General features: G+C 53.6%; 1 protein-coding gene across 3 annotated transcripts in view; it reads left to right on the top strand.

The window, feature by feature from the left end:
• Positions 1 to 27,078, top strand: part of SH3RF3 (SH3 domain containing ring finger 3) — a 354,361-nt gene that overhangs the window by 226,796 nt on the left and 100,487 nt on the right. For 2 of the 3 annotated variants that reach the window (XM_041756641.1, XM_041756643.1), the window contains exons 4-5: positions 21,498 to 21,851; positions 22,310 to 22,351. In XM_041756641.1, coding sequence (XP_041612575.1) covers positions 21,498 to 21,851; positions 22,310 to 22,351 — 396 coding nt within the window. The remainder of the gene's footprint in view (positions 1 to 21,497; positions 21,852 to 22,309; positions 22,352 to 27,078) is intronic. The other variant, XM_041756642.1, reaches the window with a different exon arrangement.

Below are 27,078 nucleotides of genomic sequence, written 5' to 3'. Positions count from 1 at the left end.
TGTCATAGTTTTCTAGCTCCTTGCCTGGGGCGGGCAGCTGTTTCCAGGGAGGAAGTGGAGGACAGGCTGTGGCTTTTGGGGGCATGCTCACGCCCAGGTTCCTGAGCAGAAAAGTGTAGACACTGGAGCTCAGAGATCCTCCTCCCCCACTCAGCGCCCTCCCCAGACCCCACACTGTCCGTGGGGTCCAGGGTGGGCAAATTTGTAGGGACAGCTTGGGGAGGGTGCTCATTCATAGTCACCAGTCCTGGTGTCTGTCTCCCTCCTCCTTCCAAGGATGCCCTGCTCCTCAGAGGGAGAGCCAGCGCGTCAGGAAGTAATAGGGGCAGCTGCTGCCAGGTGACTGCCCCCCTCCCATCGGGAATGTCAGCCTGGGGTTGGAAGGCCCGTTGCTCTACCTAAGGACTCTGGAAGCAGAGGCTTCTGTGGGCTTTGTCCAGCTCTGATGCTTCTGCCCTGAGCTCCCCCCACCTCTAAAATGTGGATGGCGCCCCCTGAGAGGCCTAGCAGAGGATCCAAGGAAATGACAGGCGCGAGCCCCATGGCGATGGTCCCGCATCCCACAGATGAAAGCAGTGGTTCTGCAGCCACGGCATCTGCGTGCAAGCACTTCTCAGGGAAACAGGACTCCCGAGGAGGTGGAAGGTTTCTGACAGCTGCTGGGGATACAGCTGGCCGTTCCCCACGCTCTCAGCAGCCCAGCGAGTGGGGGTTAGTGGCTCCCAGCCTGAGGGGCTCTCCTGGACAAGGACATTGCTTACTTTTTTATTGCTTTCCCTTTATCATTCTTTACTGCCCACAAATAATCAGCTGTGCTAACCTGTATGAAGTGCTGGCAGAAACACCCTGGTGCTGACACGGGGTGGATTTTCTCTCCCCAGCTCAGCTTCTCTCCCCACAGGGCTGTTAGAAGTTCAGAGTGTGTAGACAGGTAGGGTCGGGGAACGGTGATGCTGACAGCAGGTGCTCACTGGGGACCCAGGAGAACACCCCAAATGTCAGGTTAGTGACCTGATGAGGCTTTAGTGACATTTCATCCTGATGTACTTTGAAAACCAATGACATGCAGCCTGGTCCTCACAATTTACTTAGAGGCAGTGGAGTGAGTCTGTGCGGCTGCAGCTCTTCCCTGCCCTTGGGGCGTCCCTCGTGGCCAGGTCTGCTGCTGTGGGAGCTGGGGGGCGGGCCAGGCCCCAGAACCTTCCACAGTGGTGGCACATTTTCTCTCTGTAGCACATTGTACCAAACCTCACCCATTCTTTCCTGCAGAGAGGTTTCGTTTGAAGCACATTGCTGAAATCCTGCTGTCTGTGGAAGGAGATGAAAGCCTCCGTGAAGGGAACTGGCAAGTGAGAAGCACAGAGCCCTCATAGACAGACAGATGGGAGCGGGCTGCGCCTCTGACTGGGGCAGTTGGGTGGCTGCTTTGAGTGTCTGGGGGAGTTGAGTTCAGATACCGTGTTTCCATCTCTGGAGTCTTTCTTACGTCCTCTGTATCTCTCCTTAACACCCATGCTTGGAGGTAAAGTCATGGTAAACGTTCTGACGTGCTCGTCTACAAATTCTGTCTTCTGTGTTATTTCTGGTTCTGTTTCTACTGACTGACTTTTCTCCTCTATAAGTATCTATAAAATGGATTTATAGATGCATTTTCTTGCTTCTTTGCATTCCTGATTATTTTTAATTGGACACCAACTTCGTGAATTTTGCCTTTTCAGATGCTGGATTTTTTTTTTATTCCCATAAATATGCTCAGGCTTTGTTCTGGGATGTCACTAGGTCACTTACAAACAGTTTGGTGGTTTCGAGCCTTGCTTTTAAGCTCTGTTCCACAGGACTAGGGCAGCCTCTAATGTAGAGCTAATTATCCCCACTTCCGAAGCTGTAATCTTCTAAGCTCCATGCCCTATGATTGACAAGGTTTTCACTTTCAAAGGTGGAAATGCAAACTGTTTCCAGCTTTGTGTGAGTCTCAGGAATTGTTCTGTCTTCCCCTTTTGGTGGTTCTTCCCCAGCTCTGGGTAATTTCCTCCCATGAATGCCCTCATCAGTACTCAGCTATAAACTTGTTGGGGGGGTTTTAGGGGGGCAGTGGGACGGACTCTGTACAGATCTCTCCTTTCCAGGACTTAGGCCCACAGACCCCAGCCACTGCGGCCTCCCCAGCCCCCAAACTCTTTCTTCCCAACTTGAAGGAGCCCTGGTGAACTGGAGGCCTCAGGTGGCAGCCTTCACCTCTCTGGGCAGTCACTGTCCTGAGCTCCTGATGCCCCATGTGTGAAGACCGTGTCTCATAGATGTGTTGTCAGTGCATCTGGCAAGAGGGTAAACGTGATCCTTGGCTAAATGGTGTTAACCTGTGATGGTTTAGGAACTTCAAAATAAGGGTGACAAGTCATTACGTTGTACCATCACCTAGTGCAGTGTTCTGTGTCAGCTATGGCTCAGTGAGACTGGGGGCGGGGGGATGCCTGGGTGGCTCCATGGTTGAGCATCTACCTTCAGCCAAGGGCGTGATCTCAGGGTCCTGGATCAAGTTCCACATCGGGCCCCCTGCATGGAGCCTGCTTCTCCCTCTGCCTGTGTCTCTGCCTCTCTGTGTGTGTGTGTGTCTTTATGAGTAAATAAATAAAATCTTAAAAAAAAAAAAAAAGAAAAACTGCGGGGAGAGGTACATAGGGCTGAGAAAGAATCACAGGGATATTTTTTGGTGGAAGAGGAAAGCTATAGGTCAGCTATGGCTCTCCAGTGCTGCCTATCCCTGACTCCAGTGCCAAGTAATCAAGGACTCTTTTTAGAGAGATGAGGAACTAGTGAAAGCCTTTGAGGTAATTATTCACTATGGATACTGGTTACGACCAAGTTCTAAACACTGTCAAGTGGTCCAGCTTTGAAGGTGAGCCAGTGGTGTGTGTGTCTCACTGCTGGTATTTCCCTTGTCTCCTCCTTCCCTGTGGCCGCCCTCCCCACCTAGCCTCTCTTGGGACACCTGAGCTCACCGCCTCAGAGGCGTGCGGGGGGTGGGGGGAGGCCTCAGAAACGACACAGGAAAGAAACTTCTCAGGGATTTCTGCCATAGAATGTTGAGGGGCATCTCCCATTTAAACAAAGTTTAACTTTAAACAAAGTTTGTTTTATTTCTTCTTGTTGCTAGCCTGTTTCTTAGGAGTTTCTACAGCAGTGGGCAGCTGCTGGCAGGGACTCCTCCCCACTTTGACTTGGCTGCAAATTCTGCCTGCATTTCTGTGTCCAGGCGTGGGCTGTGCCTTCACGAAAACTTAATGCACTTCGCAGGGCAACTCGAAGTCACCAAAGGGCACTGGCCTGGTGGAGGAAGGCTGCGGGAGTGTGGAGCAGACAGGTTCCTCAGGAGCCAGACAGGGCAGTTCCTGGTGTTCCATGCTTTCTCTGCATCTGGGCGAACTGGTCTGGGAGGCCAACTCCTAAACCCACCAGGAGAATGAGCAGCGCATCTTGTCTTCACTGTGTTTCACTTACCTTACTGCTAACAGCATGACACAAAGAAACAAGACAGTCCCACCAGAGAGGAAGACTTCAGTTCTATGCACCTGGCCTGGCCAGGGTCTGAGTCTGCACCCCCAGGCAGGACACGTGCACACGTGTGTGTGATCATTGGGGGTTCCCCCAACAAAGACAGTGATGAGGTACCAGCTCACCCTGCTTTCTCACTGCTTCAGCTGGTTTTGAATCACTTCTGAGGTTAACATCTCATAATACAATGTTGTACATTCCCTAGTTTCTGGGTTCATTGTCGTTCTTTGCCTCCCTAACTACAGGTATAAGAGGCTAGACCCCGTAGCACATAATTTTTTTCCCTTATCGATCTTAGCATTGTGTTGGCATAAGACAGGCAATCAGTGCACCTGTGTGGTATTGTTGGCTTGTGAGCCAGTTTCACATGACTTATCAAACTTTGGCAAGGCCTCGGCTGGGGTGCTTTCAGCACCAGACTCAGCAGGTCCCCGGGAAAACTGCTGCCCTTGCTCAGCAATCTCAGCGGGAGCATCTGGGGGACGAGGAGGAGCCCACACCTGAGTGGTGTAGCTGCCCGTGGGCCAAGCAGGAAGCCAGAGAAGGCCTGTGTGACTTTCCATCTTCAAGAGACAAGTAGGGACTAAAGATGTCTCAGCCTGGAGTCAACTGAAAACAGAGGTGAGGTGACAGTAAAGAGTAGCCATTCCTGGCTGCTGTGTCCCAACCTGTCACCATGTCGCAGCCTCCGGTTCCTCTAGTGGGAAAGCAAGTGTGCCCACCACGTACTTGTGCAACCGTCTTTGCCTCGGGCTCCAGCTGCTTTTCTCCCTTCCCCTCGAGTGCTCCAGTGGGTGGTCTCCGTCCCGCACACCCAGGGGCGAAGGACAGGCTCCCTTCTTACCTACCTGGAGCACCCTTCCTGGGCCCTCTGTCTTCCTCTGCGTCTGCTCCGACCACTGCCCCATGGGGTGCTGAGCCATCCACCCCCACTGGCCCTCCCTCTGGCATGGCTATACCCCACCACCTTAACCCTTTTCTCTGCGTTCCTATTCTCTCTTCATGTTTACCTCTCCTTTTGGAGTAGTCCAGGCCAGTGACTCAGAAACTTCAGTGAGTGTTAGAAACACCCAGGGAGCTCCAGAACCTGATGTGGTGGGTCTGGGTGGGCCCGAGCCTAAGAACTTGGGGAGGAAACTTGTCTTGTCAGATTCTACTTAGCCCCAGGGGTTGGCCTCGGCTGGGATCATGGGAGCACCCACCCCAGCAGAGTGCTGCTTGTAGGCCCCCTCACCTCCTTGGGCAGGCCGTGGTGGTGGTGGCTGTTCTCCAGACGTGATGGTGAAGCATATTTAGCCACGGAGATTTGACTGCAGGTGTTAATGAGGTGATGGTGGGGTATTTCTGGGCTGAGACTCAGGCTTGTGTTCAGTGCAAGAACACCTGGAAGCAGACAGCCATGTGGCGTCACTGGGATCGCCAGGGGCCTCGGGTGTCTTCCCTCCAGACCTGACGAGCATTAGTGGAGACACCTGCCCCCGGGTCCCAGCGGCCACTTTACCAGTAGTTCTGAGCCTGGACAGTGAACTCTCACCAAGACTGACCCTGAGAGCCTGTTGGAGACGGCCTCCCCTGTCCTTATGCTGTTCTTTCCGTTACCCTTTGGTAATGCTTCCTGTTTGGAAAGGAGGGGGCCTGAGTTGCTGGTGGCCAGGACCTTTTTAGGATTCAGGTGAATGCTCACACCATGCCTGTGCATATGGGAGATGCTGTCTTGTTGCCACAGTTCAACAGATTATTGCAAAATGAGAAAATGCAGCTAATTCTGGCTTCATTTGGTTTCTGCTGGACTTAGAGAAACTCAAAGCTATTCTCTGTTGCTTTTATTTTTTTCACGTCTTCAAAGTGAGAGCAATTAAGAGTTATAGTTTGAAGCTATTGAGGACTCTTCTTCTGTTGCAAGCGGAGACAAAGACTTGGTTTGTCGACCACTGTTTTCCAGATGTCTCTGTTTTCGGTGGTTTTCCTGCCTATCTCCCTGCCTGTAGACCCTCGGCACACTGCAGGACTGTGTTAGCCTCTCTGGGAAAACATTTTAATGAGATTGTAGAGGATTCCTAGTTGCTCCAACACTTACCTGGGCTGCCCCTTGTGGGTGAAGGCAGCATACCCTCTACGGCACAGCCTGTTGGGAGGAGTGCCTGGCTCTGTCTCCAGGGAGGGCAAACGCAGTCGCATTCAGTCTTGCCGTCTCCAACTGTAAAATAGAAATACATCTGCCAATGCCAGGGCGGTTATCAAGAGCTGGAGATCTGTTTGTTCCTTCATTAGGTTTCTGTGGGCGTGTCTTAGCCTTTGAGAGAGCATCACAGTGCTCTGCAGATTCTATCTTTCACACCACTGTTCTTTTCTTCATTCACCCATCCCTTCTGTTCATTCATTTGCTGAAGTGCCTGCCATGTGCCTGGCCCTGGGGATGCAGCTGCCAACAAAACAGGAAAGAAATGTCTTGAAACCCATATTCTAGTGGGAGGAGACAAAGACTGGAGAAAAGAAACAAATTCTAGAAGGTAATATATTCTCTGTGGAGAAGAAGAAAGCTGGCAGGAGGGGCGCGAAGCTGAGGTGAGGGGACTATAATACTAATTAGCATGTTTGGAAGGCCCCACCCAGGAGGCCACCTGTGAGTGAGCAGTGCAGGTTCCAGGTGCAGGTTCCAGGTGGTGGCCTGAGCTGGCTCATGGCTGAGGGGCAGTGGTGACCAGCAGACAGAGCAGGCTGAGTAGGGTGAGGTCGAGGAGGCGGCGGGGGGCCAGCCTCTCTGAGGATGGAGGTGTTTGCTCCAAGTGGAGGTGTTTGCTCACTCCCTGTAAGTCTGGGTTTGGGTCCATCTCTGTTCATACTGCCTGTGTCTCTGAGCTCACTGACTCTCCCCGACCATGTCCATGTCATCCGTATGCCCACCCCTGCCTCAACCTACAGGCTCATTAGTGAGACACAAGTGTAGACAAAGCCTCCTGGGCTAAAAGTTTTCAAGTTGCAGTCATCAGAGACACCCGGGGCCTTGGCCCCCTGTAGGTGGGGTGCTACCTCTCACCCTCTCCCAGCCGCCGTGGGCCCCACCTCGTCTGTGACCTCCATCTCACACGGTGAGCAGAACCATCCCTACAAGGGTAACTTGAGTGGCCTCACTCCTGCGAAACCTCTTGTGGGGCCTGTGGCTCTTGGAATCAATCCAGATTTACCGCAGCCTGCGGACCCATGGAACCCACCTGGCCTCACCCCTGGCCTCTCACTGCCCCCGTGGTACTGGCCCTGGGTAGAGCAGGGGGCCAGCCCTGCTCCCCCATACATCAGACTTCCCCTCCCCATGCCTCAGTTTCCTAATCTGTGTTCTGGGGATAATATACTTGCCTACCTCACTTCGCTCAGGTATGAATTAAATCAGTAACATGAGTAAAGTTCATAGAACACTGGCCAGCACAGAGTGTGAACTATGTGTTAGAAAATAGCATTCCCGGGATGCCTGGTGGCTCAGTGGTTGAGCATCTGCCTTTGGCCCTGGGCGTGATCCTGGAGTCCTGGGATCAAGTCCCACATCAGGCTCCCCTGCAGGGAGCCTGCTTCTCCCTCTGCCTCTCTGTGTGTCTCTCATGAATAAATAAATAAAATATTTGAAAAAAAAGAAAAAGAAAATAACATTCCCTTTAATGTTGTTAGAGCCTGTGTAGAGAGCAGGAAGCAGGAGCACATGAGACTTACCACAAAATCGTGTTTACTGCTGGAGTGTTGTGTTGGAGACTGACCATACGAATGAGGAAAAGAACACCAACGTGTTAAAAAGTTTATTTGGAATAGTATTGTATTTCATTCAGAGTGAAGGAAACGTCATTTGGAGAATGGGTATCCATGAAGTGGGTGGGCCAGGGAGCCTTGTGTGGAGCAGTCCAGCTTTCAAAAACGAAGCAGCCCAGCACTCGGTGGGACTGCAGCATGGGAGAGGCAGGGGGTGCAGGCGCAGGCCTGCAGAGGAATGCCTCTCTGCTCCCACAGCTGCCCTGGAGGCACCCTTGCCCTCCCAGCCAGCTCCTTGCACAGCCCTGTGCCTGCCGACCTCGGAGGCAAGGTCCAGGACCACGTACAGAAAGACAATCCCAGGGGGTCTGTTTCTGCTTCTATAACCTTTTCATATTTAGAGAGGGTGAAGGTGTGGTTGAGGCTCTGCTCCTGGTTGTGTTTCTCCTGGCCAAATAGTTCATATGCTAACATGTTCTTAAATATATAAATTTTGCAGAGAATCTGTCAGGCTGTCATTGGGGTTTTTTGGTCCTATTAAGTGTTCACACCCTGTTCTTGGATCCAGCTGAGGAAAAGATGAGTGTCTGAGAGAGGGAAGTTGAAAGGTTAACGTAATTATAGATAAATCTCAGTAGGAGAACATAGATCAGGCCTGGAATCAGGGAAATTGCTGGTTCCTCACCCTCAGAGCAGAGACCCAGGGACCTCCCCACCCACCTGAGTGGAGACTGAAAAGCCAGCACACCCACCTAGAATTACTGTCTCCCCCCCACCAGTCCCTGAGGCGAGCCAGTGACAGTGTGTATCTCTGTCCACTGAGCAGCCACAGGTGGCATCATATGGTTTCTGTGCTTTGCTTTAACTGCTCCAAACAACCAGGGGAACAGGGCAGGCAGCATGTGACAGAGGAATAGCAGCGTGGTGGCTGCTGACACCAATGACCGGGTGCATCCTACTACTTCTGTGTCTGTTATAAGATTAGTTAAGAGACGCTGTGCCCACCTTCCTTCCCAGCAGTCAGTTGGGGAGGAGACAGGAGCTCAGGCTGAGACAGAGCACTGTTCCAGGGCGGAGTTGGCACATTTGTTTTTCAAGTGCTAGTTTGTTAGGTAGAAGCAGTCATACACAACAGGTAAGCCGGTGTGGCCGTGTCCCCACACTATGTGCAGTGACAGGCATTGGGCTGGACTTGGCTTGCGGGCCTGGCTTGCTGGCCCCTACTCTGTCCTCTGCTTAACCTCTCAGGGCTTCCATTTCTCCATTTGGGCCAAGATTCCGTTCTACCTACTGAGCTCTCTGAGCCCCCTGTGGGAGCATGATGCCAGGTGAAGCTCCCTGAGGGCTCTAGACTCTGACAGCCTGTCTGCAGTCCCACATCAAGGTGCCACCACCCAGCCAGGGCCAGAAGCCAAGCCACCTGGGAGGAGGCCAACTTTGCTAGCCCTTTCCTGAAACGTCATGCTCCAAAAAAATACTGCATCTCACTAAACTAAAAAACAACAATTTTTTTATGGCACCTCATGCACTTTTTACAAAATGGAAAAGATAAAATATGTTCTTGCCACAACTCAGGAAATGTCACTGTAGGTTGATCAATATCCCAGCCTGATCTGCGCTTTTGTTTTTAATAACTTGTGATTGTGAAAATAACACCAGGTTATTGTTCAAAACGGGAAAATTCAGAAAAATGCAAACAAAAAAAATAAAATTGCCTATAATCCTACCAGTAAATATAAATGAGCACGTTAGGAAAAAAGTGAAATATTGTTAGCATATTGTTTTATTTCCTTTATTCTTTTCTATGTATAAATTTACATATATTGTGGACAAATTTGGGATTGTGCTGCATCAGTATTTCCATTTTGCTTTTTTCCCATTAAATTGTGAGAATTTTCCAGTGACATTGTTGCAATAGCTTCAAAGCCCTTGGGCCCTGTAGTGTACCGCCAGCACAATAGTCAGGGGGCCTTGCCACATGCACCTCACATGTCCGTCTGCTGTTGCAGACCAACTGTCTCACTCAGAGCAAAGCCAAGGCTGCCCGCTCATCCTCGTCACCTCTGACCTTATTTCCACCACTAGTGTGCTCTGGCCTCCCTGGCCTCCGTCTTCCTCCTCAGACTGCCAGCCCTGCTCCCACCCCAGGGCCTTTGCACTTGCAGTTCCTACTCACTCCCATCACATTTCCCTCAGGTGTCAATAGGTTCCCTTGTTCGTGTCCTTTGGGTGTTGTCTCAGAGAGGCCTTTCCATACCACTGCCTGTAACTGTGCAGCCCTACCCCTCCCAGTGCACCTTCTTGCAGACTTTTTTCCTCCATATTTATTTGTTTACTGGCTGGGTCTCCATGAAGCCAGGGGTTTTATCTACTTTTTTCCATTGATGTACCTTCAGTGCCAAGCAAAACCGCTGGCATACAGCAAGCATCTAATATGTGTGTACTCAGTAATCAGATCCTCTACTTCTGTAGTACCAAACTCAGGTGCTTTAGGGGACACCTCTCCCCCAGCTAGTCTATCTGGGCCTGTGCCCTGCAGCCGGTTTGCCCAGGAGTCCCCAGCAGCCCGCCCAGGTCTTCCTTACAGCCTCTGCACCAGCTCCTCAGAGCCATCTGACCACTGCTGAGCAGGCCACAGAGGCTTCAGATCACATCCTCACCTGCATTGAACCAGAAATCTCCATGACCTGAATGCTGGCTTAAGAGTCTGTGCACACAGCACATGCATGCACGCATGCACACATGTGTTCTTGTACCCACCTGTGCCTGCCCTACCTTGAAATACTCCTATCACTTTTGGCCTCGGTCCATAACCATTGAAATTAAGCTCCTTCCTCACTTACCCTGATCTTTCTCTAATAGATCTTTCAGTGGATTTGCATTTATGAATTCTGAATATTCTCACACCCACTTTGTGACCATGGAATAGATCCCTAAGGGAAGTTCTTTCTATGAAAAGCTTCTCCGGCCACGTGCTGCTGTGTGCAGCTCACATGTGACAGCTGGTGAGGATGAGTGAGTACTCTGAACCGAGGGGGCTCCCGCTCTCTCTGGGAGCTCAGACCCTGGGCTCAGGCTCAGATTTGGAGTGCCAGCTCCAGCATGCCCTCTCCTCTTAGCCAGTGGGTGGGTGTGTACAAAGCCAGGTGTGAGTTTCAGCCCCCGGCCTGGTGTGTGTGTGTGGGGGGTGTTGATGAGAGCACAGCTCAAAGCACAGAATTGCCGTTTAGATTGTACTCAGTAAGTAGACGTTATTATGCACACACACACACACACACACACACACGTTAGCTGCATCCATTCGTTGACTATTTGTTGAGCATCTACTGCATGCCCAGCACGAAGCTCATGATTCATTTGTGAAGTGAGATGATTATTTACAAGAGGAAGAAGTAGGCTCTAAATTTCAAAACTGTATCAGCTCTGAGATCTTGATGGTGTTGATACAGGGGTTGCCCTGAGATCTCAAAAGAGAGGGAGAGAGAGATGGAGACAGGGACAGAGGCAGAGAGGGAGGGAGGGCATGGAGGAGATGCATGTCTGCAGGCACTGTGAGTGCTTGACAGCTGTTTATGATTCAGTGGTGAGGAAGTAGCAGTCAGAATGTAAGACCACAGCAGGACAACTCGGTGACAGCCTGGTGAGCATTCCTCAAACCAGAGCCAAGCTATGTCCCTTGCCATACCGGGAGCTTGCCGTGGGTGGCATCCCGGGTCTCTTGGCTACATAAGTTCTGTTCACTACCCTTGGGAGTTGGTCTCAGAGATGTCCCCTGCATGACAGGGCCCCATTGCAGATACACAGGTGCCCAGGGTCAGCAAGGACAGATGGGGCCATGAGCATCTCCCTTGTGGCCTTAAATCCTTGAACCCAGCTGGTGTGTAGTTTCAAAGATGTGCGTCGCTAGAGGAGACCAGAAAGGCCTGGGTGGGTTCAGAGGCAAGCAGTGTTTCCTTTTTGTTTTTCTTTTTTTTTAAGATTTTATTTATTTATTCATGAGAGACACAGAGGAGAAGCAAGCTCCATCCAGGAAGCCTGATGTGGGACTTGATCCCGGGACTCCAGGATCATGCTCTGGGCTGAAGGCAGGTGCCAAACCGCTGAGCCACCCAGAGATGCCCAGCAAGCAGTGTTCTCAACCTGGGTCCTCCGCAGGGAGCCTATGGTGCCTGGGTGTCCCCAGAAAGGCTTTCCAGCTATTCATGGGGAGCACCAGGCCGTGGGGGCTGGAGGCACCATACCACACATTTTTTTTTTAATTTTTTTATTTATTTATGATAGTCATACAGAGAGAAAGAGAGAGAGGCAGAGACACAGGCAGAGGGAGAAGCAGGCTCCATGCACCGGGAGCCTGATGTGGGATTCGATCCCGGGTCTCCAGGATCGCGCCCTGGGCCAAAGGCAGGCGCCAAACCGCTGCGCCACCCAGGGATCCCCACCACACATTTTTAAATAAGATTTATTTGAGAGGAAGACAGAGCTGGGGGAGTGGCAGAGGCAGAGGCAGAGGGAGAAGCAGACTGAGCGGGCTCCATCCCAGGACCCTGGGGCCATGACCTGAGCCAAAGGCAGACGCTTAACCAACTGAGCCCCCCAGGCACCCTCACACCACACATTGAAGCCATGTAGACAGGGAAAAGAGGACTTTTATTTCTTGACAGGGAAATGTCTCTCTTTCCCTCTTAATACCAATGACTTTCAGCCGTCTTAGATTGCATCTCACAATGAGAAATGCTTTTTTACATAGTGACCCAGAGAATGCACCAGTGTGTATGTGAAACTAAACCAGCATGTCCTCCAGCTACTTTTACCCTTAGCTCATGATGCATTCTGGCGTTTTCTCTTTTAATCTGGTTCTTTTTTTTTTTTTTTTTTTTTTAGAAAACACTGATCAAGACCCACTAAATTGGCAGTTTAAAAATTCCTATTGGCTAGAGATCTTCAAAGTAGGGTACACAATGGGGCGCCTGGGTGGCTCAGTGGTTGAGCATCTGTCTGCCTTCATCTCAGGTCCTGGGATAGAGTCCCACATCCGGCTCCCTGCTCAGGGGCTGTCAGCTTCTCCCTCTGCTCTTCCCAATCTTATTCACACTCTCTTTCTCTCAAATAAATAAATAAAATCTTTAAAAAAAAACAAAAACAAAATAAGATGCATGAAGCTCTGTGAGTAAAGAAAGGAGATATTAGAACTTTTTTCAAATTTATTATTTAAATTTTTCTGACTCCTTTCAATTTCTATTATGTGTATGTTTTCTGATGCGTGTTAATATAGTGGTACAGTAGAACACGTATGTAATTTACTGGCGCTGTATGCCCAGAAGGGCATTACTGCTGGGGGGTAAAGGTTGCAGGGCCCTGGACTGGGTCACCTTGCTGGCCTGGCCCTGGTACCATCAAAGAAGCTGTTGTCTGCCATCTGAATGAATTCTGTACCAGCCACATCCCTTCATGGTTCCCTTTTCCTCCTTTCTCAGCTGCCCAAAATCTGTGACTTCTGTGACACTGTTTCAGTCGGTGCTGGTCTGAGACAGTCAGAGATACAGGTGCAAGCACCCCCCCCCAGGCAGTGCGCTTTGTGGCACGGGGGTGTCTCTGCTGGGACAGTCCCATGTCTTGCTACCTTCCAAGCAGCGAGATGTCCCCTTGAGGGTTCTTACAGAAAATGGAGAATAAATGGTGCCTTTGTGTTCCTCTCCTTAGTTGAAAAACAACCTTTTTTTTCCTTCTACATTTTATCTTCAGACAAAATTATGATAGGAGCCTTACACGAATCTCAAAACTTATAAGCGGTCGCTTTGCTGACAGGACACACCTTGCTAGGGTGCTAATCGTAATTCTTTGCTGCTTATGAGCTTTTTTCCTGAGTTTCACACATTCTTAGCAAATGAGTGAAGTTCTTTTTCCTTCTATAATTTTATCAGACTCCTTGGAATTCTCCTTTTTTGTGGGCTCAGATACTGAATGGAGAGTGTGATTGCTAGGACAGGGAACATAACCCACTAATGAGAGGCTGAATTCAAAGGAGAGGAAGGCTTGTTCCCCATGGTAACTGGGGTACATGCCTGAGAAGGAAGGGGTGACAACTTGGAGCAGAAGCTGAAAGGGGGAGCCTGCTGTGTAGTTTCTGGTTGCAGTGGAGGGACCCACTCCCCAAGCAGGGACACTGCCTTTCTATCTCAGGGCCACTTAGGAGCCCACATGGCAGTGATGGTGGCCATGAGGTCGCGGCCAGGACTCACTGCCTTGTCACAGGTGCCCCAGAGGACCAGGGCCCCCCTCTGACTCTCAGGAAGGTGCTGTCAGGGCAGCACAGGGTCATAGAGGGTTATGATGTGAATGTCACCGTGATCTGCGAGGGCAAGGGGTGGGACAGGTTTGCCGAGGCGGTGGGTAGCCATGCCCAGCTGCCCCCACTCTGAGCTGCAAGCACCATGGAGGTATGTGAAACAGCCCCTGCTCTACAAGCTTCTAGGGGACCAGGGGATGTGCCGCCCCCTTTTCATGGGAAGTGTCCTGGTCTGACAAGTGTCCTTGTCGAGTCTGTGGTAATGGGGTGTTGAAATGAATCCCATTCCCCACCCTGCACTTTAATTCTTAGGATCATCTCTTCCAAAATCCTCACCTGAACTCAGTCTTTATATGCAAGATTAAGCAATTGTCACTTCGGGTCTACAGCTTTGTCTTAATTGCTGGATATTTCTTGTTTGAAACCTCAGTCATCTGAATAACTGCTTCAGTTCAGCAGCCCACTTTGGCAAGTGCAGCCTCACCTGTCCAATCCAGTCACCTTGAGAAGAGGACACGGAGAGAACAGAAGAGAAAAGAAGCAGCTGCCCTGGGCTGGGTGGGTGTGGGTCAACGCAGACTGGCCAGCAGACTGGCCAGCAGCCTGGGATGATGGCTTCCACTACACCACTGGGGTGCTCATCACCTCGAAGAGTGCTTAATTATGAGGATGGGGATACCTCCCAGGGTAGAAAAGCCTTTCCCATAGCAGGTGCACGACTAATACATGTTGAGCAAATGGGAAAATGTCAGCCCAGGGTGTTGGCATGTGTAGTACAAATGTCTAGAGTTCAATTTTCCAGTAAAAAAAGGTTTGGCATTGTTGTCAGGCCTGTGAGGTCCCTGCCCGTTTGCAATAAAATGAAAGAGAATAGAAATAGCCCCCACCCTTGATAATTGCAATTGGGGTCCTCCCAGGGTGAGAATTTGCCTGACCTAATTTTCATGCTCCCAAAAAAGGTCTGGTTTTTTTTAAAGGTCCACATTTGAATCTCTAAAAGGAACCCAAACCCCTCTGATTGCAGAAGGCATAGATGTACCCTGATGGCTATGATAATTTTTTAACCCAAAGATGTAGCAGGACCAGAAAGCATCTCCACACTCTGCAGTAAGAAGGGAACAATGGTAGACCCACAGACATGTGGTAGGCATGCCATCTGGCCACTTGTTCACTGTGTGATTTGGAACAAGACACTTAAACTTCTCCTCTGAGACTCAGTGTATTCCTCTGTGAAATGGCCGTGTGGACCTTGGACGGTGGGTATGAGGGTCAGATGAGCCTTGTGGGGCGAGGGTGGAACTGTGTTGTGCATGGCTGGCAGTCATCCCCTGTCTGCTTTAACCTTCTCAGTCAGTGCTCCAGAATCCTTGTTTTGGTCACAAAGGCCTTGCTCATCAAAGGCACAAGCTGTGTTCCCGAGACAGCCTTCGAGGAGGAGGGTGAGGGGGGCCAGAGCTGAAAGCAGATCATTCTCTTCTCACTTGCCCCTGCTGACGATCTGGTCCCCAAAGAACGGAGTGTTTTACAGACGAGCACAGATCAAAATGCAGTCAGCCGTGTGTGTCTGCCCACCTCTGGAGGCGGGAGGCTCCTGAGATTTTTCCTGACAAAAGTTTCAGGCGAGTAAAGGCCAGTCTTCCTCCACTCCTGAGTTTGTGAAGCTGTCACGAATAATAGGCCAACTAGCAGGCCTGGTGACCTGTGTTCTCCCGAGCCCACCGGGGGATGAGGGGATGGGGGGGAAGCCTCACATTAAAGCTGTGTGCCAAGCCCAGGCTTCCATCTCTGGTCATGTGGCTCTTCTGTGGGGAGAGCGCAAAGCAATCTGTTCCAGCCACCATGGGTCTGCAAGAGCCACAGCAGTGTCTCCCCGGAGTTTGTCTACATGCAGAAACTTGAGGGCCATCCCAGACCTGTTGAGCCAAAATCCACAGCTTTACAAAGCTCCCAGAGTTCGCCCCATGCAGAAGTATAGGCTTTACTAGGGCAGCCCCTCGCCCTCACCAGAGCATCCCCAGGAGTGGAGCCAGGACACCACAGGTGTTCAGGAAGTAGCAGTTGTGTGCCTGCATCCACTGGTTGCCTGCGTTTTAAATGGTGACACCTGCCTTCCAGCTTGCTCCCCTCTTTGGCTTCCTGGATTTCCAAGAAAGGAAAGACACATGCTTCCCTCCCCCTGGTCTCCATCGCCAGCCTGTCGCTCTGGGGTGCGGACACATGCAGACTGGACTTCTCGCCTCTGGGTTAGGATGGAGGTTTCCTGGTATTTCACTTGAGACCTGCAGGGCCCCTCGCCCCATTGTCCCTTCTTGCATGTTGTATCTGACAGCAGCCTGCATGTCTGGTTTCCGGTCTTACTCCTTCTTTAAAAGATCCCCCCACATTCCCTCAGTCTCAAGTCCTCTTGGCCAGCACTGGTGATTTCAGGTCACTGAGCCCTGCCCGGGATCAAGTGCCAAAATCCCTTGCTAGCCTCAAGCTCCCTGCGGGGGCCTCAGGGCTCACCTGAGCTTGCAGGTGAGAGCCTTCTTTATTCAGCCCGGTCCCCAAATTCACCTGCAGCCAGGATGCCACCTCTCTAGTGGTGACTCTAAGAGGACTTCGTATGGAACTATTGCAACAATGGAAAGAAGAACCCTTCAGTTCTGATGTTTCCAGATGTTTCTGTGGCTGGAGAGAAGAGTGGCATGGAGGAAGACCACACCTAAGCTGACGAAGTTGGTGAGGCAGAGGCCTGGGAAGAGGGTCCTGTGCCAGGGGAGACCCGCGGTCCCTGACTGGGGCGCGCCATGGCTGACCGGACCCGGGGACGAGGCACATGGGTGGCGGCTGAGTGTTTGGGGCTTGGGCTGGCTACTGTAGAGGGCCTCCCACAGAGGGAGGGGACAGGCCTGCCAGGTGCCATCCCTTCCAGGGGCACTGACTGTCCTCAGGATACATGAACAAACCCAGTGAGACTGGTCCATGTTGGTGCCACTTTGTTTCCATTTTGTATGGAAGTTGGAGATTCCCATCCCCAAGCGGGCAGAATAGGGGTTCTTGGGTGCATTGTGTGTGTGTGTGGGGGGGGTGTCTGTGTGCAAACAGCAGCCCAGGCCTGTGTGTTCTATCTCTGTGAGGAGAGGAGCAGATCGGTGACCAGCCATGTTCAGATGGGGAAGCAGAGCCCTGTCACTGCCAGAAGCACATCTTGGTGGGAGCGGGGAGCATCCTGGGGCAGAATTCCAGGAAGCACGCGTTCTCCCCTCCACATATCACTCTTCACCATTGGCAGGAAGCAGCCATTCACAGAATGTTCTAGCATTCTGCTTGTGGGGGGAACATGGGGGTGACTTCAGAGTTTACAGCCTCCTCGGTCCTTCCCCTGGGGCTCCCAGGCTACCTGGGCAGCATCCCTCAGGCCCACGAGACAGGCTGTAGCCTGCTCCGGGGAGAGCAGAGCCATCTGGCTTCTGGGGCGTGGAGGCCTCGGGCAGGTGGGCACTGCCCCATTTGGAGTCTGAGGAGATGAGAAATGGAGGCTGCACCTGGAGGTGTACTGCAGGAGCTGCTGCCCAGGCACGTGCGAGGCAAAGGTGTCCTGCAGTCAGGCCGTGGACGGGCCCAGCCCTGAGCGTCACATGACATGGCTAATCGGAGCTTATTGGGAAGACGCTGGCAGGTCCCCCAGTGGGGACGGCCGCTGCCAGGAGCCGGTCACAGAGGTGCAGCAGTCGGCGTGGAATCTGCCGGCCCACCATCTGTTTACCGGCCGTGTGCTTGTCTAGTCCAGTCCGGGGTGGCAAATTACGGCTTAATCCCCTGTACACACGGCTCCAACAAGAAGCTGCTTGTCACCAAAGCAAAGGTTCAGTGAAGAAGCTAATGCTGAACTGTCAACTTCATTGGGAGGGGCTTTCATTGGCCAGCCACTGGCCTACCGCAGAGATGTCGGGCTCTGGCCACGGATGACGTGTGGACCGCTCGGCACAGGGAGGAAACCCTCCCTACTCCTGCGGCTTCCTGACCATGTCTATGTCTCTGGACATTTATTGGCCTTCCCTTTCAGTGCCCACCATGGGCATGCGGCCCACACTCTGGTGTCCATTGAGAGGGGGGCGGCGTGGTTGGCCTTGAGCAGCCTGCTGGGGAAAGGTCTCGAGGACTGAGCGGTGTTGGGATGAGCCTTGTGGCCATCAGTGAGCAGGTCCTGCCAGGCCAACCCCCGTGGTGCTCCCAGCTGCTGTGGCCTCAGCTCAGATCCTGGCTCCCTCTGCCCTGGACGCGCCTATGCCTATGTTGTGCCCATGCCTGGATATCCTAGAGTTTCTCACACGTTTCTCACACTCAGCAGAATCACAGGGCAACTACGTGAGATGCTCCAGATCAACTGCTTGGGAGGAAGAACCAGGTTATCTTAGCCCAACATTGGGCGGCATCTGTGCTAATATATCCATATACCGCTGTTCCACATGAAGGTATTGGGTCTGGGCTCTGCTGCCCGTATGTGGCAGGCGTTGTCCCTGTTGCTTCCTGCTCCTCTGTGGGCCACTTGGCCTGCGGCCTGCAGCCTGGTGCAGAGCACTGGGGCCCGGGAGACCGAGCCCAGGTGTGCGAAAAGCCCCAGGATGGCCGTGCGAGGCCATGGCCACTGGTCTGTTCTGTGAGCCAGCACCGTAGAAGCAAATGAATAAAGTCATAAAATAGAGCAAAACAGCTGAGCCTGGTTGGAAGAAACGTTTCAAAGGAAATAATCCTGGATTTAGATCACACATTTTGGGGCCTACAGTGAGTTTTTCAAAACCTCCCTGGGAAAGGCAGGTATTTGTAATGGAAATGCTGACAGCTCTACAGCCCTCGCCTGGGCGTCTGCAGGGGCTGGACAAGCAGCTACTGCTGCGTGTGTGATCTGCTTGGCATTATGGAGATGAAGCATACCCTGCTCTCACTGCTTAAATTCAGAGGGGCCTTTTTTTTTTTTTATTGTTATTAACTCATCAGGATGCTACCAGCTGCACACCCTAGTAGTACAGGCTGGGTGTGAACCTGTGGTCTGTCCTCCACCATCCCAGGGCTGACCCAGACTCCATGGCAGGTGGGTGGGACCCCTCCAGGCCTAGCCCCCCACCCAGCTCCTGTGCACATCCCCGGCTCAGCAAGGGCCTGGGGGTGGCTCCTGCACCTTGGACTGTGCCTCGCCCTTAGCCCTGAACTCTTTACTCTGCACCCATGGTTTGGTGCATATTTCAGGAGGGCCCTGCGTCCTGCCTTCTCCCCTGACCTCTCAGGCAGAGGCTCTGCCAGCAACCCGAGTACTCTCTCTCTGATGTCCATGTAGCCTTGGAAGTGGCCAAGGCAAGGCCAGGGGCATGTGGGGTGCCACCCACACTCTGATGCTCCCTCTGGGGGCGCATGGGGACCACGGTGTGGAGAAGGGAGATGCATCTTTGCTGTACCCTCTTCCCTTTCACTGTCCCTCACATCTGCCCTGGGTGGCCCTCCTCTGGACACCCTGTGTCATGGCCCATCCCAGGTGGGTTATCCTAGAGTTTCTCACACGTTTCTCACACTCAGCAGAATCACAGGGCAACTACGTGAGATAGTTGGACAGTCGTGACCAAGCCAAGTCCTATCCCAGGCCCTAACTCAGATACCGACTCTAGGGTGACTTGTGCCCCATGCACTCACCTGACACCTCCTGGACCTCAGCCTGGGGTGGCTCGCTCTGCCTGGACACCCTGAAACTCCGGCCTCTGAGTTTAAGGCTTATTGGTTGGCTCAGCCTCACTGACCTCTGACGTTCTGTCTGTGGTAGGAATGTTATCTCTACTTCCCATGCGTGGGTGACCGCTGAAGCCCACCCCCCAATGTTGTGGCAGGACCGTGGGGGTGCCCTGCTGCTGGCATCTCAAATCCAAGTGGGAGCTGGGGCCCCTCGGCCTCCTGGATGGCCTGACATGACACACTTTGTTTTTCTGATCCCCCTTTCTCCTCTGATTTTCTTCTTTAGTTTTATTGCGGTGTCAAGGGCGACATGCAGGAGCCCATCACAGACACTGCTCTGGCAGAGAGCCTGCCAATGAAAGCATCCTTCCCACCATCCCTGCCCACACCCCTGAGCCACTGGAGGCCTCTCAGGGACAGGCACGCCTGTGCTTGCCTCCCTTGTCATGCAGAAAAACCCTGGCTGAGGCCCAGATCTTGAAGTGAATTTTAGGAAAACTGGTGCTTCTTCAGAGTGAAGGGACCTTTTCACCTTTGAGAATGCTAAGAAGAAATGGATGGGCTGGGGATGTCCCTGTCCACCTGCAAGAACACCTATTCCATGTCAGACCAGGGAGGTGTGCTCCAGGCCATCACCTTTGTTCAGAGAGCAGTGCCGGAGCTGGGCAATGACTGGCCTCAGGGCCTTTGCCCTTCGGGAATTCAAAGAGCTTGTGTCCATAGGCTGGACATTTAGGGATGTGATGTGTGCTGAGAAAAAAAGAGCAGGGCTGGAGCCCAGCAGGCATGCCGCCTCGCCTGCCTGCTGCCACACTGGGATCCAGCCACCTGCTGCTGCCTTGTGCTCGGGAAGCTGGACGAGGGCACCCATGCCCAGTGATGTAGGGGGTCATTGTGGCCACTGCTCCCAGCACCAGCAGAGCCACAGTGTGCTGGCAGAAACTGTGGGCCAGCCGGGCCCACCTGAGCCCATGACACCCCCAGCTGTTTGTTGGCTCAGGAGGAAACAAAACGCAAAGGCTTGAGCTCCTTCATGATTTACTCTGTGCTTCCCGAACTAGGGCTCCCGCAGGGCTAGCTGGTGGTGACTCGATTTCTTCTGCTACTTCTGAAATGATGAGAGACAAAGAATAGAATTTTACAGGCATTACCTAGCAAAACAACATTTATTTAACCCATCTTGAAGAGACGTTCCCAGGCTGCTTCTCACATCACATTGTCTTCCTGGCCACACTGAACACATGGTAACCAGTTCTCTGTCCTCTATTCTGTGCACACTGCCCCTTGAGTAGGAACTTAGGTTGAGCCCAGCACAGACCGAGAAGGAAGGGCTCTGTTGCACACCTGGGATGGAAAACTTGCTGGGAGTGCAGGAGGCAGAGTCAAGTTGGCTCGCAGAAGGTAGTTGACCTTGAGGCCCCCCAGGATCTCCAGGAGCATGAGGCTTTGCCCCCACTCAGGTGCCGCCCAGCACAGCTCTGGTAGGGAAGGCCGTCAGCCAGCCTGGGAGCTGACCCTGGTTCCCCCAGGCTGCTCAGGGGCTCGAGCCCATCCCACCTGACCTGATAAGCACTGCCTGGGATTGAACTTTTGTCAGAGGCAAACTTTTCCGGTGAAGGCATCTGCTATTTTATGGAACAAGTGGGGAGAAAGGGAAGAAGCAGTGCCCTGAGTCCTTGCAGAATCGCTGAAAACAGGACGGTCTTGCCCCCTCATGGACTGGGGGTCAGATCAGCCTTCGGCGGGCCTGGTCCTGCAAACAGCATCCGTGGCTGCTGCCGAGCAGGTGGGACACTTGCCACCACCTGCTGTCACCAGGGACAGCTGTGCATTCTGCTCACATGCCTTGCGTTTTCCTGCCCACATGGCCAGAGTGGTGCCAGGCAGGCCAGACCCGTCACCGTGGGGAGTGTGGGGCCCATGGCTGGGCATTCCTTCTTCCTCTCCCCTGCCCCATGCCCTCTGCAGGTGTGCACCTCACACCCCAGAAATGGGCACTCTGGGAAAGGATGGGGCTACCTCAAAAACAGCTGCTCTGGAGACCTTTGCAATAAAGTCTTTTGGGGTCTCTGCTGCCTCTGCTGTGTTCGTGCCCAGCACCACTCACAGGGAGGTCTGTTGGAAAGGCCATGTGAGTGAGAACACATTGCCGGGTGGGGAGGACGCGGGCTGGAGCCTGTGACCTCTACTTACTGAAGCTTCCCCTCCCTTTCTCACCTAGCTCAACGATTCGGCCAAGCAGCTCATGGAGATGGACAAGCCCTGCCCAGCCGCTGTGTCTGGCTGCCACGCCCCGGTGCCCTCTGACCCCGGCACAGCAGCCAGTGTGGCCCTGGGACCCTCAGCGAGCAGCACAGGGGCGGTAAGCGCCTTTCAGCGGCGTGTGGACAGCAAGAAGAATGCCAAGAAGCGCCACTCCTTCACTGCGCTCAGTGTGACACACAAGTCCTCCCAAGCCACGAGCCACAGGCACTCCATGGAGATCAGTGCTCCAGTTTTGATCAGCTCCAGTGATCCCCGGGCCGCGGCCAGAATCGGGGACCTGGCCCACCTGTCCTGCAGCGCTCCCACCCAGGTAATGTCCTCGGGTCGTGGACAGGGCGGTGCTGGGCCTCTGGTCCTGGGGTAGGGAGCTGCATCCTCAGCCATGCACTCAGCGTCCGGTCTCCCAACTAGCAGAAGGAAGGCCATGGCAGCCGTGCCCCTGGGGGCCACCATGACTTCCCAGTGTCTGCCTGGCCTCAGGAACCCCAGGCCTTGGTCTCGTAGCTCCCAGGGTAAATGGAGGAGTGGTACTCGGTGTTGGAAAGGTGACCTAGGTGGTGTGTGACACAGGCCTGTGTACTCGAGAAAGTCCTCCTTTGTCAGCATGCACGCAGGGCATCCAATCGAGTCTTGCAGGAAGTCTGGGTACGGTTTATTGTCAGCATGGTATGTTTTTAGCATCTCTGTAGCACTTGCTAGTCTCATTTCAAAAGAGCTCAGAACCAGAATGAACTGCATTGTTTAGTACTTTGATTTTTATTTTTACAGAGACCTTCTATTTCTAGACATGGCACTGGTTCCGTTCCAGAGGTAAGATGAAGGAAAGAGGGGGACGTTATTCTCAAGCTACCAGCCATTGTTTGCCCCACACACCACGTGCTGGTCTCCGTGTGCTGGCCATGGTGTCCTGTAATCCGTGGGTAATGATTGCCAGGCTCAGGCTTCCCCAGTGTGCCCAGGAGCTTCTGAGTGCACATCAGCAGAGTTCCTGCCCCACAATGTGTGGGCTCTGCCATTCTGTCTGCCTCACCCTCATCCTCACCTGCTCTCGCCCCCTTGTCTGTCCACAGCTCCTGAGTTAGTGCGGCAGAGGGCAGGTTCAGGCCATGCAGTCTGGGTCTACTAGAGACAGGCTCTAGGGTAGGAAGGGAACAGATTTTCTTTTTTAAATTTGTGTCCCATTTTGTTGCACAAGGACCTCAGTGCTGAGTCAGCTCATCCTAGCAAGGACTGGGACCCTGAGTCCCATTTTCCAGCAGTTACACTAGAAGTGAAAGTCATGGCCAGGCTCTAGGCTTTTGTCAGGGTCATTGAAAAGGGTGAGAGGTCAAGCAAAGCAGTTTCCACCTATCTCCCATCCCATATTAACTTAATTATTGGGACACATAAGAGGTGGCACTGAGCAGCCATAGGAAGGGTAAGCCACCACACGCTGTGTCCTGCAGGCACCAGCATGCCATCTGAGGTCAGATGCACCCAAGACCAACCCCAGTTCTGCCACCTGCCTGCTGTCTTCCTGGCTAGGTGTGACCGTGCTGACCCGTGGTCACACCAGGACATCCATCTTCTGGCCCACCCAAGGACCCGTGTGCCAGCTGTAGGTCCTGTAGTTGGCCACAGTGCCATGCAGATCGTCTCCCCACTGTGCCAGGCACGCTGGAGCAGGACCCAGTCCCAGGTTTCTGTGCCTGGCAGGCAGACCTGGGCTTTGTGATTGTGAACCTGGAGAAACACAACATCGTTGCAGGCCTGCCTCCATCCACAAACGGAGCCCTGTACATGCCAGACAGATGTCAGGCGATGGGTTCCAGGCTGGCAGAGCAAGACTGCCTGGGCCTCCTGGTGCCCTGGGGCATGGAGTGTGCAGGTAGACCCCTGCCCTCCTGTCCCCCAGGCCCCTGCAGACAGGCCGTGACACAGACCATCATCACTGACAAGATGAACCCTTAACCCCCTGTGAGATGAACGAGGCCAGTCATCAGAAACCCAGGCCAGCTCTGCCCACATGTTTGCACCCCCACCCACACACCCAGGACTTCTTGGGCCACAAGAGCAGAGGTTTAGGACTTTAGGCCAGGGGTCCCAGAGCATCTTTTTCTGGAGAATGAGGGCAACTGTGGTCACTGGTTGTCACAGTTACTGAACCCTGGTTGAACACTGCACAGTGTTTATAGAAAGTTTGTGGCAACAGGCCTGTGTGTCCTGGAAGAGCAGCTACCTGCATGGAAAAGGGGTGGCTGAGTGTGTGCTCGTGGTGTGCATGGCCTTGGGTGTGCATGGCCTTGGGTGAGCAGCTGCCAATGAGTCGGTCTGCAAGACCAGCTCTCAGGTGACAGGTACCTTACATGGATGTGACTCTGATCAGAAAGGGCTGTCCTATGTGAAGTGACTATGCTGCTCTTTGTTTACTGGACTTGATCCTGAAACCCTGTGGTGGAAGATGAGCTGCATTCAAACCAGACACGTGCACACAGTAACAGCGCAGGTGAGATGCTCTGGGATAGGGAAGCCCCCGCAGCTGAGCCAGAGCTCGTTACCATCACTGACTCTCCTCGCTCTCCTTAGTGTTCCTTCATAGAGTCGAGGGGAAGTGTCAGGGCTACGGTTTCTATACAAATGGCTCTAAAATTCGGTAGCTGCTTCTCAGATGGAAGGCAGTGAGCACTGTTGACCTAAAGCTGGGCCCACACCCTGCAGAGTGCAGTGGGGGTTGCACGGCTGCCTGGGGGGGCATCCAGGGTGTGTGCAATGTGCGGCTTGCGTGACCCCAGGCAGTGCTGCTCCAGCCTCATCTCCTCTGCTCCTGATCTCACCTCCCTTGTCTGGGCTTCTTTGTACATCTCACCGTCAGGAGAGCCAGCAGGTTGGATTATTTTCATTTGCACATGAGGAAACTGAAGCCCAGAGAGCATGAGTCATGTCTCAGCGCTGCACTGGCCTGACAGACTCCCTGCCCTGTCCAGATGGCATGGACACGAATCCAGGCTATGGACACCACGGCCCCTCAGCTCCTCTTCTGTAAATGCACAGGGCTGACCTCAGCCCCGGGAGATGGAGAAGGAAAATACAGCCAGTGCCTGTGGAGAGTGGCTGGCACTCTGTCCAGGCTGCCCCCTCCCTCCCTCCCTCCCTTCCTCCCTTCCTCCTTTAGTCTGGGACCCGGGTGGCATGCAGATGAGGGCAGTGTCTCAGTGGACAGCCAGGCTCCTCTGCTCATGGGCTGTGTACCCAGGAGAATTGCTGAACCTCTCTGAGCCTCTAGAGCTGCCTTTAAGCGCCAGGTTGATCACGGTCCAGGTGCCACCTCTTCCCAGATCCTCAGCTTTCTCGTCTGTTAAATGGAGCAGCTATTGCTGTGAGGGTAAATTGAGAGCACAGGCTGACCTCTTTTCAGTGAGCATGTGTAGTGGTTCCTCTGCTGCTGGCGATCAGGAACAAGCCACCGGCCCCACTGCATCGGGTACGTCAGCCGGGGCTCAGGCCTCATGTGTGCTGGCCACGGTCTCCCTGTACCATGGACTGCGCTAGACGTTGGAGTGCCAGAGGCCACAGGTAGATGAAGGGGTGTGGCACCGCCGCCGCCCACAGCAGTACCTCGTGGGGGCCGGGACTGATGAGCATCCTGCCTACCAGCGGCTCACTGGTCTGTCCCCAGCGACAACCAGGCCCAGCTGTGTGGGCCCAGGGCCTCATATACCCGCCATGCAAGTCCGAGGACCCTTCTCAGAATCCAGCCTTTGCAGCAGGTCCCCATCACCCGGAGGCTTGCACATCCCCTGACACAGCTCTGGCCCCACAGCACCAACGCGGCTGGTCTGGGTGCAGCCTGGGCTGGGCCTTGAGAGCTCCTGGCCTCCTGTGTGTAGCAAGAGGCACCAGCACCTCAGACACCTGCAGCAGCCCTTCTGTCCCCCTCCAGGCAGTAGTGCAGGCCAGCGTGAGACGTGAGCCCCGAGTCCACACTGGATGACCAGCACCCATCGCACCTGGCACTGAGGATGCCCAGAGCACAGCAGTAAAGTGCTAACAACAGGACAGTCGGGCACAGCAGCGCAGTTGGTTGCCCTAGATTTCTCTTCCCTTCACTGGACCTCAGAGGGTGTGGGACCTGTGCTGGGTCCCAGAGGCCTGTCCGTTAAGCCAGGGATGCCTGGTCCCTGCCCCCAGGGCAGTGGTGGAGGAGACTCGAGGCATTGCTGCAGGACAGAGCTGGGGATCCCGGCCGTCTGGATTCTTGTTTGGTGTGTTTCATGCCACAAGGGGAGGCTTTTAAAACCTTCCAATCGCAGTGCTGACCCCACCAACGAAACCCATCGGAAAGGGAGGGTGGGCAGGCTGTAATAGCCAGGCCCATGTGCAGGGTGCTGTGTGACAGTCAGTGGGCTCTGGGAGCCACATCGGGCTCCCATCCAGGTGGGCTCAGGTCTGCTCCTAGGGCCTCATTAGATACCCTGCTCAGAGAGGCAGCAGTTCCCTGAGGCTTGAGGTATCGCTTCCCTCCCTCTCTGAGCTGAGACAGGCTCAGGATGCAGTCCTAGCACCAGGCAGGAGTGAGAGTGAGGGCTGAGAAGGATGCCGAGCCCTTGAAGCCTTTGCAGGGAGTCAGCTGTGCAGCAGGACACTGTGCTGGGCCTGAGGCTCGCACACTGTACCTACCCTTGGGGCTGTTGCTCCACGGCTCTGGCTCTCAGAACAATTTGCATGTTGTTAATGGTTGTTTTCAAAAAGGAAGAAAAGAGGATGAAGACAGAGGAAAAGGAGACAGAACAAGCCAGAGGCTGAAGTATACACTCCGTGGCCCTTGACACACAGAGGCTCACGTCTGAGGCAGCTTTGATGGCCTGGAAAGGCCGGGAAGGCCATGAGGTGAAGAAAAGGAAGAGCATGGCCATCGTACGGCTCACCCCGGATGGGAGCGTGGAGTCCTCAGGCAGAACGAGAGGAAGGTTCTGACTTTGGCCTAAAGTTGAAAGGTGCAAACACCAGGTCCTCCCTGGTCTGGCACTTGACAGGAGGCTAGGAGCATGGAAGGTTCTGGAATTCGAGTGCCTTTCTCGCTGTGGAGGGTACTGTCGGACACCGCCTTGTCGTGAGGTTTCTGCGCACCCCGTGGGAATCCTGAGGCTCTAGAATCTGCCCGGGGGGTTAGTTCCGGAGAGCCAGGGGCACAGGGATGAGGCACAATGGGCAGGAGCCGGAAGGAAGGTGGCCCCTGGCCAGCCCACTGCCCCTCCTGCTTGGCTTCCCCTTTCAGTACTGCTGGTGGAGGGTTTTCCTCCTCTCGTTTTCTGTCCGTGTTATTGCTCTACTGTGTTTACTTCTTCTTGCCTTCAGTCATCCAAGACCACTATGGTAAATTCCCACTCAGAAAATGTGGGCTCCTCGTGTCCAGCAAGGAATTATCATGGGACCTTGTGTCGGAAGGATGGCCACCTGATGGAATGTTCCCCCTGGACCCACGAGAGTTGGGCCTCGGGTTCCCACGGAGCTGTGGGGTGAGGATGGTGACACTGTCCAGAGAGGGTGCGTGCCCCGCC

This window comes from Vulpes lagopus, chromosome 5 (assembly GCF_018345385.1).
Source record: "Vulpes lagopus strain Blue_001 chromosome 5, ASM1834538v1, whole genome shotgun sequence".
Lineage (NCBI taxonomy): Eukaryota > Metazoa > Chordata > Mammalia > Carnivora > Canidae > Vulpes > Vulpes lagopus.
This window is presented reverse-complemented; position numbering and strand designations above follow the sequence as displayed.